Raw genomic sequence first — 17316 nt, 5'->3', positions numbered from 1 at the left:
TTTCGAGACAGGGTTTCTCTGTGTAGCCTGGGCTGTCCTGGAACTCACTCTGTAGACCAGGCTGGCCTCGAACTCAGAAATCCACCTGCCTCTGCCTCCCAAGTGCTGGGATTAAAGACGTGCGCCACCACCGCCTGGCAAATGTATTTCATTTTTAAATTATGTATTATGTGTGTGTCTGTGTGAGAGTGTGTGCATGTGAGTGCTGGTGGCCAGGGAGACCAGAGCTCTCAGATTCCCCCAGAGCTGGAGTTATGCGAGGTTGTGAGCCTCTGTGGATGCTGGGAACAGAACTCAGGTAGGCTAGTAGAACAGTACATGTTCTTAATCACTGAGCCGTCTCTCTAGTCCTGTTTTGTGTTCTAATAATAAAATTAGTTTTTGATGCTTACACAAAAGTTTTAAATGTGCATATATATAGATTCAAACTGAGGATTTTCACATACTGAACTCTGTGCTCTTACTGTGCTTCTTGTATGCAGGTATGTGTAACCCAGAGATGCTATTACTCTGAAAAGTGTCTTTCATCTTATTAACGTATTAAAAATTTAATATGCTGTACATTTGGTAAATTGCTCTTTTACTGACTAAAAATTAACATTTTTCCTGTGTCATTGAAAATGGCCATATTTTCCTGTGCGTGAATATGTCACGGTTTACCTAACCTAGTCTCTGTTCTCTGATTTACCTGATTTTTGCTCTTGCGTATGCTGCTTCTTTGAGTGCCCTTAGACACGAGTCCTTTTTGAGTAGTTGTGATTGTCTTTGACAGAATTGAGTTTGGATTTCTGAGTAGTGTTTGAACTTGTTGCTGTGTGTTTTCAAATATGCCTTTGTCACTCCGGTTTGATAGCCATCTTCAGAAACTCCTGCTTTTCAACTTAGCCACCAGCTAACTGATCACTAGGCAAAGAGATGCAAATGAACAGCAGGATGGCTTGATGACAGTAAGTGCTACCTGAACCAGGTGTGGGTCTGCACACCTGTAATCCCAGCTCTTCTCAGAGGGAGAGATGGGAATCAGGAGTTCAAGGGCAGCATTGACTCTGCAGAGAGCTGGAGACTGGCTTATACTACATGAGCTCCTGTCTCAAAACAAAACCAACATAGCGCTGACATCCTCTGTTATCACGTGTATCCATCTGTGCCATGCGGTATGTGAGCATCTACACATCTTCCTCTTCAGTATTCCATAATCCGAGAACAGTGAGACATAGCAAGGTTAAGTAACTTGCTTAAAATCTTAAGCCAAAGTTGGGGATATGGCTTAACTGATAAAGTGCTTGCCACACAGCATCAGGACCTGGGTTCAGATTCCCAGCATCCATGTAGAAACTGGACATGATGGCACATTGTATAATCCCAGTGTCTGGGAGGCAAAGACAAGAGGATTGGATCCCTGCACTCACTCCCCAGGCAGTCTAGCCAAATTGGGCAAGTTCCAGATTCAGTAAAAGATTCTGACTCAAAAAATAAGGCAGAGTCTTAGTCAGTGTCCTATTGCTGTGAAGAGACACCATGACCACAGAAACTCCTTAACTGGGGCTGGCTTACAGTTCAGAGGTTTAGTCTGTTATCATCATGGTAGGAAGCATGGTGTCATGCAGGCAGACTTGGTGCTGGAGAGGTAGCTGAGAACCCTACATTTCAATCCACAGGCAGCAGTTAGAGAGAGACACTGGGCCTGGCTTGGGCTTTTGAAACCCCAAGGCCTACCCCCAGTGACACACTTCCTCTCACAAGGCCACACCTCCTAATCCTTGTCAAGTAGCACTACTCCCTAATGACTCAGCATCCAAATATATGGAGGCCATTTTCATTCAAACCACCACACAGTATTTGACAAAGACACCTCATGTCAACCTTTGACACTCTATGCCCAGCATTTCAGTCTGTTCTCTTAATGTCTGCTTCTTATGTGCGTGTACACACCTGTGTTGAAGGCTGCATTCAGGAGGCATTTAGAGGCCCAGGGGACTGTGAGAGAAAGAGCAGTCTGCACCCTGTAATATTCTTAGTCTGGCCAAGGCTAGCATTTCTAATTTTCCCAAGGGATGAAGGTCTGAGATTCAGCCTGGCTTCTTAGATCAGTGGTGAACTCTGGGTTGCTAACCAGTCTATTGGCATGGTTTTCCATGAATCTCAAACACTTGCAATAGTGCCTTATTCCTTCTCAGGGTTTTCTGGCTAAGGAATTGCAAGCGGAGGCTCTCTGCAGACTTGATAGGAAAGTAAAAGCAACAATTGAGCAATTCATGAAGATCTTGGAGGAGATTGACACAATGGTAAGTAAATACTCAGCTCAGAGGTACTAGCCCATTTCTTTCATTTATTTATTTATTTTAACATTTTATTTATTCATGTACACAGCGTTCTGCCTGCATGTATGCAGGCCAGAAGAGGGCACCAGATCTCATTATAGATGGTTGTGAGCCACCATGTGGTTGCTAGGAATTGAACTCAGGACCTCTGGAAGAGCAGTCAGTGCTCTTAACCGCTGAAGCATCTCTCCAGCCCCGGAGGTACTAGTCTTTAGTGGCAGTATTTCAGTCTATTTCATTCTATCAGTATTACATTTGTGTTACCTGGGCAAATCTGTTACTGGGGAAGTCAGACATCTACTGGTATGTGCCAGGTACTATGTGTCTTAGTTAGCTTTAACTGTCAACACAGCCTAGAGGTACCTAAGAAGTTCATCTCAACTGATGGATTCCCCAGATCAGCGTGACCTGTGGGCACATTGGGGCAGGGTTGTTTTGGTAACTGATAAAGCCCATTATGAGCTGCATCTTCCCTAGGCAGGTGGTCCTGGGCTGTATAAGAAAGCTAGCTTTGAGTCAGGGAGATGGTTCAGTGGTTACAAGTACTGGTTGCTCTCCCAGAGAACCTGGATTTGATTCCCAGAACCTACATAGTAGCTTACAACCCTTTGTAACCCTAGTTCCAGGGGACCCAGTGTCCTCTTCTGGCCTCTTCAAGTCCCAGGCATGGATGTGGTATAGATATACACGCAGGCAAAACACCCATAAAATAAATAAACCTTAAAAGGAAGGAAAGCTAAGTATGAGCCAGAGTGAGCCATCGAGCAGTGTTCCTCCATGGTCTCTGCTTCAAGTTCCTGCTCTGACTTCATTGATCATGGGCTGTGACCTGGAAGTGTAAGTCAGGTAAACCCTGCCCTCCCCTAATCAATAGCGTTCTTATCACAGCAACAGGGAGAAAACAGGGGTGGCATGCTAGGTTCTGTGTGAATATGTGGACTGTCTAATCTATAGGCGTTTATAGCCCACTGGTCTGACAAGAGAGTGTGTGTGTGTGTGTGTGTGTGTGTGTGTGTGTGTGTGTGTCCCAAGAAGTTTATGGTCTTGTAGTTAAGGAAACATGGGTCTTTTTTTCCTAAGTCTCAAGTGGCTGGTGATGTTGCCGAGTTAGTTTGTTCTACAGACTTCAACCACAACCAGATCTTGGGAAATTGTTGACTCATTGACCCAAATTTTCTTTAACTTATGATAGTAAAGGTGTCAATGGCCTGATACTTCATTCTCAAGAGTGAACTCCTGTGGTCTTGGAATTTAAAAAAACGAAACAAAACAAACAAAATAAAAAGTGCAGAACAACAGAAGGTACTTTTCCTAGCATGGTAGTATTTAAATGTAAGAAAGAATAAAACACAAAATCTGTGTTTCACATCAGGTTACAGTCCAGACATTCCAGCCAAGGAAAGGAGCAATCATAGGGACAAGAGCCATAATCCTAACCCTAACCCTAAAACCCTAACCCCAACCCTGAACAGAGCCATGTAGGATGCAGATCTAGAGACATGATGCCTGAAAATGCCCATCTTGCTCATATTGCTGACCTGTTTGGCATCATGTGAATCTCCTATGTCTCATGTCATTGTCACTGCTGATGATAGCTGTTTGGTGTCAACTGTTTCTTTCATAGGTCCTACCAGAAAAATTTAAAGACAGCAGGCTAAAAAGGAAGAATTTGGTGAAAAAGGTTCAGGTGAGTCATACGATACTACATGACAAGCTATAATATATTAGTGTGTCGGTATGTATGTTTTTCTGTTCAAAACAAGGTAGTGTAGAACTCCGATCAGACACATGGTCTGTTGTTCTTTATTAGCATGAACCCAAGAAGGGGATTCTTGTCCCTGTGTACCTGATTTAATCCACATTCACGGGAGAGCAGATAGGGCTGACAAAGTTCTGGTAAGGGCCATTGTTGTGTCTAGTACCCCCTTTTATAGGGTTTCTGGCCCTATAAAATAGTCAAAACCATGGCCCTTTGTTTTACTATCCCTTACTCCCTGAATCTTGGTGTCCAGGCTGGGAGCCCGTGACCATCCATCCATGCACAGGCTGTTTAAAGTCTAATCTGCATGTTCCCTAGAGTGGCTAAATAAAGAACCTTGTCTGAGCAACGGCTGGCTTGTCCTAGAAGGGCCCTGGATGTCACTGTCTGTGTCTGTCTTGCAGGTGTTCCTAGCAGAGTGTGACACGGTGGAGCAATACATCTGCCAAGAGACAGAGCGGCTGCAGTCTACAAACTTGGCCCTGGCTGAATGAAGTGCAGTGGAGAGCGGCTGTACTGGCCTGAAGAGCAGCTTTACAGCCCTGCCCTCTCTGGAACAGAAGTTGCTTGTTTCTCCAAGGCTGCCAGGGGCAACTAGCCAGATGTCAATTTCCCTACTCCTCCATCGGTTCTAAATGAAAAAGTACTGTCTTTGCAACCTGAACTAGACTTCCCGTTTTCTTATTTTGGCTCTGTGTGGTTGTGCCGACCAGCAGCTGCCTTTCCAGGAGAGGCCTCCCTGCCGTGAGTTGCCAGCTCTAGTTCATCTGGAGCTAGTTCCAGGTTTGTAAGGCACCCTCATCTTCAGATTCATGACCTGTGACCTCAGCTTGTAGATCCAAGATCAGAACAACCAGGAGGTGGAATCCAGGTGGGAATGTTGAATAAAGTTTGACACCTGGATAATCCAGAGTACCTTGCTGTAACCTGATTCCAGAACATCTGGCTGGATGTTGGTTTAGACCTTGTTCTCATCCTCCACAGCTGCTCTCCATCCTCCACTGCTCCTCCCCACCCTCTACTGCTCCTCCCCACCCTCCACTGCTCCTCCCCATCCTCTACTGCTCCTCCCCATCCTCCACTGCTCCTCCCCACCTTCCACTGCTCCTCCCCACCCTCCACTGCTCCTCCCCATTCTTCACTGCTTCTCCCCATCCTCCACTGCTCCCCATCCTCCATTGCTCCTCCCCATCCTCCACTGCTCCTCCCAATCCTCTACTGCTCCTCCCCACTCTTGTTGTTGTTGTTTTTAAAGACAGAATTTCTCAATGTAGCCCTGGTTGTTCTGGAACTCATACAAACTCACAGAGATCCTTCTGCTTCTGCCTCCTGAATGCTGGGATTAAAGGTATGTGCCATCACTGCCCCGCTTCAAGGTGCTATTCTAAGATGCCCCTGTGGTTATTATGTGAATGACCTTGTCCCTAAACAAATCCCCAAACTATTAAGAGCCCAGTATCAACTAAGTCTCTGCCTGAAGCCAACTCAGAACCATGGCCTGGGAAGACACAGACAGTAGTCTGAGTGTGTAAGTGCGGGTGAGGCCAGCTGGCAACTTCTGTCAGTCATCCCCTCTGAGCTCTGCATGTCCTTTGAGGTTGTGCCTGTTGATTTTGTGGACTTCCACTACTTTTGTTTGTCTTTTAGATTTCTTACATTACTTAACTTACCGTATATGAGTGTTTTGCCTATATATATATCTGTGTGTTGTGTGTATGCAGTGCCCACGGATGCACGAAAAGGACATCAGATCTTCTTGGAACTGGAGAGAGTTGTTAGCTGCTATGTGGATGCTGGGAATCAAACCTGGTTCCTCTAAAAGAGCAGTAAGTGCTCTTAACTGCTAAGCCATCTCTCTAGCCCCTCCATGGCTCTTAAAACTAGTCTGTATGTTGTCATCAAGAATGAGAGTATTTGGAATGCTTTCTCTCTTTCTCCTTCTCTCCCTCTCTCTCTTTTCCTGCCCTCTGTGCGTGTGTGTGTGTGTGTCTGTGTCTGTGTCTATGTGTGTTCGTCTGTGTGTGTTCCTGTCCCACCTTTGGACAGAGTGTTACTATATAGCCTAGGCTGGTCTTGAACTTGTTCTTGCCTCCTAAGTTTGTGAATTAGGATATCCACAACTGTATATAGTGTTTATTTGTTGTTTGTATGGTTTTAATCTCTGCTTCTAATTGTCACATGGTCATACACACTTGGTCTGTTTTTTAAGATGTATTTTTATACAATGTGTGTGTGGTGTGTTCATGTAGCTCCCCCTGGAGCTGGAGTTACAGGTGGTTGTGATCTACCTGATACAGGTGCTGGGTACTGAATTTTGGTTCTCTTGTAGAGCTGTATGTGCTCTTAACTGCAGAACAACCATCTCCAGCCCCTTGAGGATTAGTGTTGTCAACCTGACAATCTAGAATTATCAGGTAAGGGAGTTTCATTGAAGGATTATGTAAATTAAGCTGGCCTGTGAATGTCTTTGAGGGGATTATTTAAGTATGCTAACTGAGGAGAGAAGACACACCCACTGTGGGTTAACAGCTTCCCTAGGCAGAGGACTCCAACTGTGTGAGTAGAAAGCAAGCTGGGTACCACCATGCATGCATTTATCCTTGCTTTTGCTTCTTTTCTGTGGATGCAATGTGACTAACCCCCTCAAGCTTCTGTGACTTCCTGCTGTCGTGGATTAGCCTGGGGTTATGAGCCAAATAAACCCCCTTTCTCTTAAGTTGCTATGGTTAGGGTATTTATCATAACAACAGGATTCAAAACTAAGACAGTTGGTCTCTGACCCTCTCCAGTTCATTCTCCTTGGAGCAGCCTACGTGAAGCTAGAATATGTGAGAGTTCTATTTAGAAGCCTCCAGGGCTCCAGTGCCTCTTAGGATGAAGACCCTACTGTCCCTGCCAGGCATGGTAACTTACACTTATAATCCTAGCACCAGAGAGACTGATGCAGGAGGGTTGCCATAAGTTCAAGACCAGCCTGAACCGTCCTGTGAGACCCTGTCTCAACACCTAGAGCACCTTTCAGAAGAAAGGACAAGAGTCCCTTTCGCTGTACCTTCTCAACTCATCCTGGCCCCTGACTTCTTGTCCACCACTCATGTCTCCCAGGCTCCCAGATTCATCTTGGTTTCTACTGCTCTGGGGGGGTGTTTGCACCTGCTGCTATCTATGGACACCCCCTCTCTTTCCTCTACTTGTGCTCCTTTGGTAGGTGTCTCCTGTTCATCTTTGAGGACATGATCAAATGTCTTTTCCATGGGAAACTCCACCTCTGAGACCGTTCAGGCCCAGCTGGCATCAGCCAATCAAAGTGGATATTAATTTGAGCAGGGCAGGTATGCCAGTCATCCTGCTGTGCTAAGGAGCTGACCTGAGGCTGGACCTGAGAGCCAAGACTCTCCGGGTGATCTATGCAGGAAAGCACCCACAGGGCATAGAACATTACCAAGTTTTGGATGCTTATTAATAATAATAAACACGTTGTGGCACTCGATTGTGTCTCAGTCCAAAAAACAGTTCGATAGTATAAGAAGTAGCTCAGTTGTACAGTGCACACTGCCTGAATGCCAGCTGTGCCCTGTCAGGCTTGTCTGCGTGTGTGTCTGTACAGTGCACACTGCCTGAATGCCAGCTGTGCCCTGTCAGGCTTGTGTGCGTTTGTGTCTGTACAGTGCACACTGCCTGAATGCCAGCTGTGCCCGAGGCTTGTGTGCGTGTGTGTCTGCCTCCAAGTGCTGGTCAGCCTAGGAGAAATCCATGGATAGGTTCAGGTGCCATTGGACACATAGTAGGTGTTCATCTTCCTTGGGTTTGTGGCCTGAGGTAGGTAGAACACTAGGTGCCCTGGGGTCAGAGTGTGACCTCAAGCAGTTGGAGGGTAACTGGGACCTCTAATTGGAACATATAACAAGGTTGAGGACCACCAGGGCAACTGGGGATAACAGCTTGAACTAGGAGCACTGTTGAGGCTGCGCCCATCCCTTACTGCCACCTCCCCAGAGGGCCCAAAGACTGGGCCACTTCACCAGCTTGGGCTGCATCCTTTATTTCATAGCATAGCCTCTGGAGCATCACTGTTCTCCAGCTTGAAGTTTCATGGCTTGAGTGTACCTCTGGGCTCAACATTTGCCGTCCTTCATGATCTGAATGTCCTTTCTGGTTTTCCTGGAGTCGAAGATAAGAATGAGGCCATTAACTGTAGGAACTACAAGGGATGATTTAAAAAAAAAAAAAAAAAAAAACTATGCCCAGTCCATCTAGACTTCCTGCTGATGCCTTCCTCCAAGTGTCCAGATGTAAAGCAGATCAGGGATCTGATAGTACCCCTCCTATAAACTGACCCTCTTACATATACTCTGAGAACTTGCAGATTTCTGGAGTTCAGCTTCCATCGCTTGCTAATGACTGCCAAACCTCTGTCCTGTCTGTCCTTGGCCCTATAGCATGACCCCCAACCAAGATAAACCAGAGACCAACTATCCAGAAACATCACTGACTCCCAAGGCTGCCCTAGAGCCCCCATCTGAGCAAGTGATTCCACTAGCCACCCAAGGCCATAAATAACATGTACTAGGCCTGGAACCACAGGGCTAGGATCTCTTATTCAGGAGGCTGGGCAAAGGATTTCAACTTTAAGGCCTTCCTGAACTTTATGAGTTCAAGGCCTATGCAACTTAACCAGGCCCTGTTTAAAAATAAAGGGTACAGATGTGGCTAGCCACGCATGTAGGAGATCCTCTGTTCAATCCCTAGTACTGAAACAAAACCAAACCATGAGTTTAAGATCAATCTGGCCAAAAAAAAAAAAAAGATAGCCGGGCAGTGGTGGTGCACGCCTTTAATCCTAGGACTTGGCACGCAGAGGCAGGCAGATTTTTGAGTTTGAGGCCAGCCTGGTCTACAGAGTGAGTTCCAGGACAGCCAGGACTACACAGAGAAGCCCTGTCTTGAAAAACCTAAAAAAAAAAAAAAAAAAAAAAAAGATCAATCTGGGTCATAGCATGTTGGGCAGTGGACTGTGAAAAGAAGCCTGGTAAAGTTGAACTAGGGATTGAAGCCCTGGGGACCCTGAAGGGACAGTGGGAGCCTCGCTTGCTCCCTGACACCAGACCCCTGACAGATAGCCATGGCGCCTCCCCTCAATAAAATTGTGGCCATCAGTCACATAGGGGCAGCCCCCCAAGCTCCTCCATATGTAGATGAGGTATTCCTAACATCTCAGATCAAGCCAATGGGAAGCACCTGCTGTCAGACCCCAACCCAACCCAAAACTGTATATAAGATCCTATCCAGAAGGAATAAAGGTATGTGAGAATTACTCCATCATCTGAGAGCATCTGTCACACAGAGTTGTAACACTGCCTTGGAAGAGAGTGTTCTCTTCACCAGAAGCTCCCTAGCCCTCCGCCAGCTCAGCTTGGCTAGGCTCAGGGCATCCAGTACAACAGTAGCTGCCAGGGCACAGCACCAGAGCAGCAGCAGTAGCGGAGGTAGCAGAGGCACTTCCCCTCCCTGCTTGTGCCCTTTCCCCTTCTCTTGAACCCTCTGGCAGGGCCAGAGATCTCTGAGGATAGCCTCTGGTGCACACTGACAAAATAGGAAGACCCTGTTTCAGAAATAGGAAGGAAAGGGAGAAGAGGGGAAGGAAGGCAAGGGAAGGGAAGAGCAGGTACGCTCACCCTCGTTCCTCTCATCCTTCACATCCAGTCGTAGATTGAGCCTGTCAATTCTACCCCCAAATATCTCCTAACCGTGAATTTTGGTATGACCCTTTTCAGAGCCAGGACCCTATCTTCTTACATTTCTTCCAATACAGATGTCCACATCTGCCTAGACAGCTTTGCACTTGCCAGAGATTTCTCCCTGATTTCACCAGGCTCTTATAGACCTTTCCAAATTCCCTTTCCCCTACTTGAAACTGAATTTCCTGCTTTTTCCTAGCTGCTTCTACTTATGTTGCAGGGTGAGCTTGGGTTTTACCTCCTCTAGCCTTCCCCAGTCTTGCTCCCTTTCTGTTCCTGTGTGCTGCTCCAGGTCTTGAGCTGTGCTGCCATTGGCTGACTGTTGGCTTCCCTCTCTTATCCTGACTCCAAGAGACTAGAGAGGCTCTCAGGGACTAGCCACAGTAAGTCCTCAATAAATAATAGTTGGCTAGAGGAATGAAAGATCAGATGAAATCATCTAGTCAGGGACAGAACAAGAAAAATGTCTCAGGGTTTCTGCCCCCTCCCCTGGCTCCTATCAGTTTCTGGCTTTTGACCTGGGATTCCCCCCCCCCCACCCCCATTCTTGCTTTGGGATGCATTTAGCTCATTCTGGTAGACAGATATCTAAGGACTCTTTTCTGGCCATGTCAGTGAGTGAAGGAAGATAAGGTCAGGTCCTGCTCCTTTCAGACGAGCATGCACCAGAGAGGAGACCATCCAAACATGTTGGATGGGAAGGAACTTACATCCGGGTCACGCAGAGGTGGCATTCATTTTCATATGTGAGCCCATCTGTGCCACAGATCAGGTTAGGTGTCCGGGGACAGTTTGGAAACTCAGCCATGTGCTCACAAATGGGCTGTGGAAAACAGAAGTAGTGGGGGATTCAGAGGTAGTGGTCATGGGCCCAGGGGCTCTGCTTGGAACAGGAAACCAGCTACTCAGGACTCCATGGTGTGTTTGCTTGTGTGTGTGGATATGGCTGGATGTATATATACATAAGTTGGAGCCTATGTCTGTTGAGCCATTGTGTATGACATCCTGCCTATGCTTGTGTGTTTGTGTGGGTGGGTGTGTAGAAGAAGCTTGTGCCCAGAGCTTCCTGTTCACATACTTCTCAGTAGATGTAACTAGAAACTCTGCTCCTGGACAAATATAAGCCCAGTAAACAGCTATCCATCATTCTCAGACAGTGTCTCCCTCCCTAGGGGATCCTGAAATTACCAAGGCCAATGTGATCTTTATTGTGTACATGTGGGGGGTGCACATGTGTGCATATATGTGTGCATGTATGCAGAGGCCACTGAACATTGGATGTGGTTCCATAGGAACCATACATCTTGTTTTTTCCAGATAGGTTCTCTCGTGGTCTGGAACTCACCAAGGAGGCTAGGCTAGGTGTCCAGCAAGCCCCAGGGATGTTCCTATCTGTCTTAGTTAGGGTTTTACTGCTGTGAACAGACACCATGACCAAGGCAACTCATAAGGACAACATTTCATTGGGGCTGGCTTACAGGTTCAGAGGCTCAGTCCATTATCATCAAGGCAAGAACAGGGCAGTGTTCAAAAAGCCATGGTGCAGGAGGAGCTGAGAGTTCTACATCTTCATCTGAAGGCTGCTATAGAATACTAACTTCCAGGCAGCTAGGATGAGAGTCTTAAAGCCCATACCCACAATGACAAACCTACTCCAGAAAGGCCACACCTATTCCAACAGGGCCACACCTCCAAATAGTGCCACTCCCTGGGCTAGGCATGCTCAAACCACCACACTACCTCTGCTTCACAAGCACCAGGGTTAAATGGGTGTCAGAGGTCAAACTCGGGTCTTCACATTTGCAAGGCAAGCAGTTACTAACTGAGCTCACCCAGCCCCCAACATGGTCTTTCAGGTTTTTGTGGGAAGGCTGGAGAAATGCTGCAGGGCTTACATCTTAATTAGTCTCCAACTGAAGGGTTTGGGCTAAACTGACTCAATACTGGGATTGGAGCCTGGATCAAAGAAAGGGTGAGGGGGCAGTGTAGGGGAGCAGTAGCAACCCATGCTCTAGCATGGTAGTGTGCAGCTGTGAGCCCCACAGTTGGAAGGTGGAAGGAGGAGGATGACAAGGTCGAGCTGTCATCAACTACCTGAGAAGCAGCCTCTGCCACATGAGGCCCTGTTTCAAAAAACAGAACAACTTAAGTCTGCACTCCTCAGACCACAGATCAGCCACTGAGGCTTTGTACACTTGGGTGAGCTATTTCCATTCTCAGAGCCTCAGCTTCCTCCTCAGTGAAAATGGTACCTAACTGTTCTTCTCACCAGGATTAGCTGGAGTCAGCATATAAAGTATCTGGTTCTTTGGAACCAAGTAAGTGAGGCTGGGTTTGGATGGACTAATTGATGTGTTTATAAAAAGATAAAGAGGGGGATATGTTCTATGGAGGTGTGGTGAGGTATAGGGGAAGGGGGTGCCTTGGTAGACCCCTGCTTAGGCATCCCTTCTCCCTGAGGGACCAGCCACACGACGATGGTACAGTATAATAGTATAGAATAAATAGAATAAAGTTTATTTAGGGCATGGGGAAGGGAGTTAAGAGGGTAGTAGAGGCAGAGAAAGGCAGAGAGAGAGAGAGAGAGAGAGAGAAAGAGAGAGAGAGAGAGAGAGAAGAGGAAGAGAAGAGAAGAGAAGAGAAGAGAAGAGAAGAGAAGAGAAGAGAAGAGAAGTAGATGCCGGCCATGAGCACGTGGAGAGAGAGGGGGTAAGGGACGAGAGGACAGAGCAAGAGCAATAGAGGAGTAAGAGAGTGAGGAGGGGGCAAGCAGCCCCTTTCATAGTGAGTCAGACATACCTGGCTGTTGCCAGGTAACTGTGGGGTGGAGCTTAGACAAAATGCTAACAGTAACTAATAGGGAAGAGCCTGAGGCTGCTGCTTGGATCTTGTCACTGGGAGTGTGAGACCCAAGGTGGAATCTGGCAGGGCAGCTTGGTGTTTGCCCACTTAGAGTGAAGGGATGAAGGAGAGATGCTTGGTAAAGGCCGACATCCACAGGGCCTTCACTGTGTTGGGGTGTGACCTCTCTGGCTGAAACCTGTGGCCGGTCCTGTGCTACACAGAGCACAGCAGGTGAGGTGTCCTGCTCTGCTGGGTGATGGGCACCAATAGAGAAAAGGACCTTGGAGAACAGGATTGAGGCAGATCCTGAGGGCTGACTCCAGGCTTAGAACTTGGGCCTGCTCAGTCTGGAGGAGGTATTCTAAGGAAAATGCAGGTGCAAGAGGCCACCTTGACTACCTTGGGACCATTGAAGGTGTCAGCAGAAGGGTAGATGTCCTAGAGTGTATGAGAGGACTCCTGCAGAGTGATATCCTTACCATTCTGGAGAAAACAAACTTCCCCGCCGACACCAGCAGCTCTAGAGGACAAAAAGAACAAAGCAAGGTGCTGTCAGCTCTGGCTTCCAGGTCAGAGTCTGGGGAGCCCTCCTGCTCTGGAGCTCCTGGCCCAGGCACTGCCAATCTGGACTTCTCAAGGAAAGCTAAACAGACACAGATGGCGGGACTTCCAGAAAGCTGACATTGTCTTGGTTTACGTGAATAAAGACAGAAAGTCTGCTATTAGGGGGTGACGGACCAACCTGCTTCTAATTACTCAGATCCCAGTGGAAATTTTGTGTGTTGGCAAATAATAATAAAGAATCAGCAGTTAGTGTATGCTGGACATTGCAAATATGTCTTTGGGTAATCTCTGTACCTCTCACCACCCAAACAGAAGGAAGAATGGAGGTAGTATATGTTGTATCTGCTAGCCAGAGTCCAGCACAGGCCTAAGGTACCAGCCCCAGCTGTTGGAGTGCTAGCTGTTCACAATCAGTCCCTTCCTGGGAATTAATCTTGGGGAATGGAGCTGCCTCATCCAACCTTGCCTCCTGTGTCATAGAGATCCCCTAACAGTGGGGTGGTTGCAAGACCCAGCCCTCGTGTCTCTGGAACATGCTGAGGTGCCCCGCAGCTCCCCGCAGGCCCCCTGACACATGGTCACACTCAGCCAACTCCCTCACTCTGGTAGTATTCCCACACTTCTGCATAATGCATGCAGGCTCAGGTCTGCCTGCTGGAATGCTTGGCTGACCTGTGAAAGGCTCAGAGAGCTGGAATGACATGGTCAGATAAGGCAGAGCTAGAACTTACACACAGGTCTGCCATCCCAAGTCCAACTCCCCACACACACAGTTACTGCCTGGAGGCTTGGCTGGGCCTCTTACAGGACACGAGTAAAGCTGTGTGACCGCGGGCACTGCGGGTGGGCGAGAGAACCTGAGCTGTGTCTAAGGCCCAGATGGGAGGAAGGGTGGCTCTGAAGGTGGGGGAAGGGATGGATGCTTCTGGATGCCTCTGTGGGGCTGTCCAGAGCCTGATGGAGAGATGAGCTCATTCTACCGCATGTAGAGGAGCGGGGGAGGGGGTTGGACTACATTTCTGTATGGAGCAGAAAGCTGTGTCATTGTAAAGGAAGCTGCCTCCAGCACGAGCGTCCACATCTACTGCAAGCTTAGCTGGTTTGTATCTTGATAGAGGGTTGGAACATAGAGGTGTGTGCATTGTTACGGCTCACCAGTAAGATGTACTCAGTAGAAATACCATGTGTTCCATGGTCTGTAGCTATTAGGAGAGAAGCATTTACAAAGGCTGAGTGAGTGTGGTGGTGGAGGCCTATAATCCTAGCTTTTGGGGGGTTGAGGCAGAGGGATCAAAAGTCCTAAGAGAGACCCAGCTATATAGCAGAACAAAAATGTCAAACATTTAAAAGGCAGAAAGCCCCTGCTCTGGCTCCCATCACTGTCCCGAAGCTCCCTCTGGACCAGCACCCCACAGTCACATGTTCAGGACCTATGTAAGCTGACCTCCCAGCCTTGCTCCTGGGCCTTGCTATATAATATAATCCTCAATGTCCCTAGGACCCAAGAGTCCCTCACTGCTCATTGTCCTGAAGCAGAGGCTTTTCTGACTCATGCAGACCTGCTGCCTGAGATGCCCCACCCCAGTCTCCTCCTATGAAGTGACAGCATCCTCTCTAGGCTTAGAAGCTTTCCCTACTGTCCCCTACAGTTCCTTGAGAAGACCTGGATTTGAGCTTTGTCACAAAGCCAAATGTTGTCCCATTCACTGAGTCAGCCCTGCCTCCCTAGGAGCCCTTCTTCATTTAACCAAGGCTGGAATCTAAAATGTGTGCAAGGACCTTCAAGGCAGGCTGCTTAATGTTCCCACTGGAGGAAGAGGTGCTTGGGAAATGGGGAACAGGCAAGGGGGAAGGCAGCCTGTGTCTGACCAGAGACTGCAGGCCTCTTCCTCATCACCCAGCTCCCAGCTGTGACCGGCATGAGGTAGTGGGAATGGACTTAATGGTCTCGAGGTCCTACTGCACACTGCTTTATAATGTGACTATCGTCTAGTTAGTCCCAATGGTCTCTCTGCTTCCCTGTTCTGTTTATTCTCAACATACAAGCTAGAACATTCTTTAAAGGTTTAGCTCCACTCCAAACCCGACACTGGCTCTCACTTCACTTGGAGGAAAAGGTTCTCACATTGACTCCCAAGACTTTGCCTAACATAGCTCTCAGCTGCCTCTCCCCTCACCTCTCCATCCCTGCCCTCCCCACTCTCCTCTCTTGTTACTCTGTACCATGCCCTTCACAACCCCCCCCCCCCCGCCATCCACACAGCACCTCAAACACTCTAGTATGCTTCTACCTCAGGGCCCTTGTATCTTCCTTGTTCTACCAGGAACCCTTGGTTCCTCCCCCAGAACATTCTTTTTTTTTTTTTTTTTTTTGGTTTTTTGAGACAGGGTTTCTCTGTGTAGCCCTGGATGTCCTGGGACTTACTCTGTAGACCAGGCTGGCCTTGAACTCAGAAATCCGCCTGTCTCTGCCTCCCAAGTGCTGGAATTAAAGGCGTGCTCCACCACCGACCAGCTTCCCCAGAACATTCTTGTCCAAAATACCTTCACCCCCTCACCTTCTTCAAGGTCTCCTCAAACCTGAATCTCTCTAAGACCTCCACTGATTTTACACTGCAGTTCCCTCCCAATCCCCATTTCCAAGCTCCATATTTTTCTTAGCCTTTATCATATTCTTGTATAATATTTATTGCCTCTCCCCACACCCACCTCGTTCCCACTAAGTTTAAGATCTGTGGGATGGTGCTTTTTTGTTCTGCTCCTTTCTATGTTAAAGGACAAGAAAAGTATCTGTCCGAAGCTGTGAGACTGCTGAGATGCTCCGGGCCTTGAGGAAGTCCACCTCTGGTGTGTGTGTCTAACCACCCAAGGCCCCTACTCCATGCTTAAGTGGTTGTCTTGGGTCCCCTACTACATCTTGTCAAAAGAGAACAGGGCCCGCCAAGGACGAGTCTCTCTTAGCACTCACTACCCCATAGTCAACCTGGGGCCTGACTGTTCCTTCTGTCTCCTCAGCCTCCAGTCCATAATTGCTCAGTGCAGCTTCAAACTGAAACGGCATCCTACTTCACAGTTCCAAGGGATGAGGACTTGGCAGCTCTGGTCCAGAGTCAGGACTGAACCCATCTCTTTTCTCCTAGTGTTTTGCCTACTACAGTAGGATGAATGCAGAAGGAAGAGCTACACAGAAAGCCCAGGCCTCCCAGGAAGCTCCAGGCCTTGCCTCAGCCCCCACATCCAAGCTTCAGAGAGACCAAGTTCTGCCCACTCACCCCTGTCCATGGCAAAGAGGGGAACCAAGGTCAGGGTGACCAACCACAGATGCATAGCCATGCTGCTTGCGAGCTGTGTGACCGCAGCCAAGTGTAGGCTGGACTAACAGTGAGGTTGGGACCTATTTATTGTGCTGATCCCCACCCTTATCTGTGACCAGTTGGCAGCCACAGTGTCGCCCCAAGTTAATCTCTTCATCCTGACACCTGGGAAGGACTTGCTCAAGGCTCAAGGCTGACTTTGTGGTGATATGACGCTGGGCCCTGGGGCCCAGGGAGGGACAGAACTAAGGCTGGCAGGTGTTCAGAGCGAGCAAAGGGTTGGACAGGTTTCGACACTGACTCTATGTGTCATTTAAAGCAAGAAGTGGGAGGGAGAGGAAGCAGAGAGAAACACAAAACAGAGCAGAGATGACAGCAGGGAATAAAAGATGGGGCAGCAGGAGGTAGGGAGAGGGGAAGAGAGTGGTGGGCGCCTCTGGCAGGGCCTCCTCTGCCAAATCTATGAAAAGCCACTTTCCTTATTTGGACCTCACATGAGTGTTTATTTAGTTCTGGTGCTGAGGATTGGGTTTGCATCTCAGGAGTGCTTTTCCGCTGATGCATCCCCAGCCCCCATTTCTACTTATAGAGGCAAGATCCCACTTACTTGCATACTCTGTCCTCGAACTTAACTGCAGCCAGGCAATCCTTGAATTTGGATTTTCTGCCTCATTTTTCCAAGCAGCCCAACTAGGCCTGCCCAACTGGGACTCAGTTTACCCATATACAACACAAAGATGATAGTTGTCGCTCGACTTCCATCCTAGGGCTGCGCC

The 17316-nt window shown here is 48.1% G+C and overlaps 2 protein-coding genes across 2 annotated transcripts in view; one reads left to right on the top strand and one right to left on the bottom strand.

The window, feature by feature from the left end:
• The window catches only part of Bag1 (BCL2 associated athanogene 1), a 12756-nt gene extending 7764 nt beyond the window's left edge, over positions 1-4992 (top strand). Inside the window, exons 5-7 of the mRNA XM_028779131.1 lie at positions 2178-2285; positions 3946-4008; positions 4485-4992. Of these exons, the coding sequence (XP_028634964.1) occupies positions 2178-2285; positions 3946-4008; positions 4485-4574 (261 nt within the window). The 3' untranslated portion in view covers positions 4575-4992. The remainder of the gene's footprint in view (positions 1-2177; positions 2286-3945; positions 4009-4484) is intronic.
• Positions 4993-8103: 3111 nt separating this feature from the next.
• Positions 8104-16591, bottom strand: Spink4 (serine peptidase inhibitor, Kazal type 4). The gene is made up of 4 exons (XM_028779144.1): positions 16499-16591; positions 13142-13182; positions 10529-10641; positions 8104-8241 (listed from the first exon to the last, which is right to left on the bottom strand). The coding sequence occupies exons 1-4, from the start codon at positions 16557-16559 to the stop codon at positions 8196-8198; spliced, it is 261 nt and encodes an 86-aa protein (XP_028634977.1). The 5' UTR covers positions 16560-16591; the 3' UTR covers positions 8104-8195.
• Positions 16592-17316: the final 725 nt, after the last annotated feature.

The sequence above is a fragment of the Grammomys surdaster genome, unplaced genomic scaffold (genome assembly GCF_004785775.1).
Source record: "Grammomys surdaster isolate TR1022 unplaced genomic scaffold, NIH_TR_1.0 344, whole genome shotgun sequence".
NCBI lineage: Eukaryota > Metazoa > Chordata > Mammalia > Rodentia > Muridae > Grammomys > Grammomys surdaster.
Note: the sequence above shows the minus strand (reverse complement) of the source record. Positions and strands in the feature narration are given on the sequence as shown.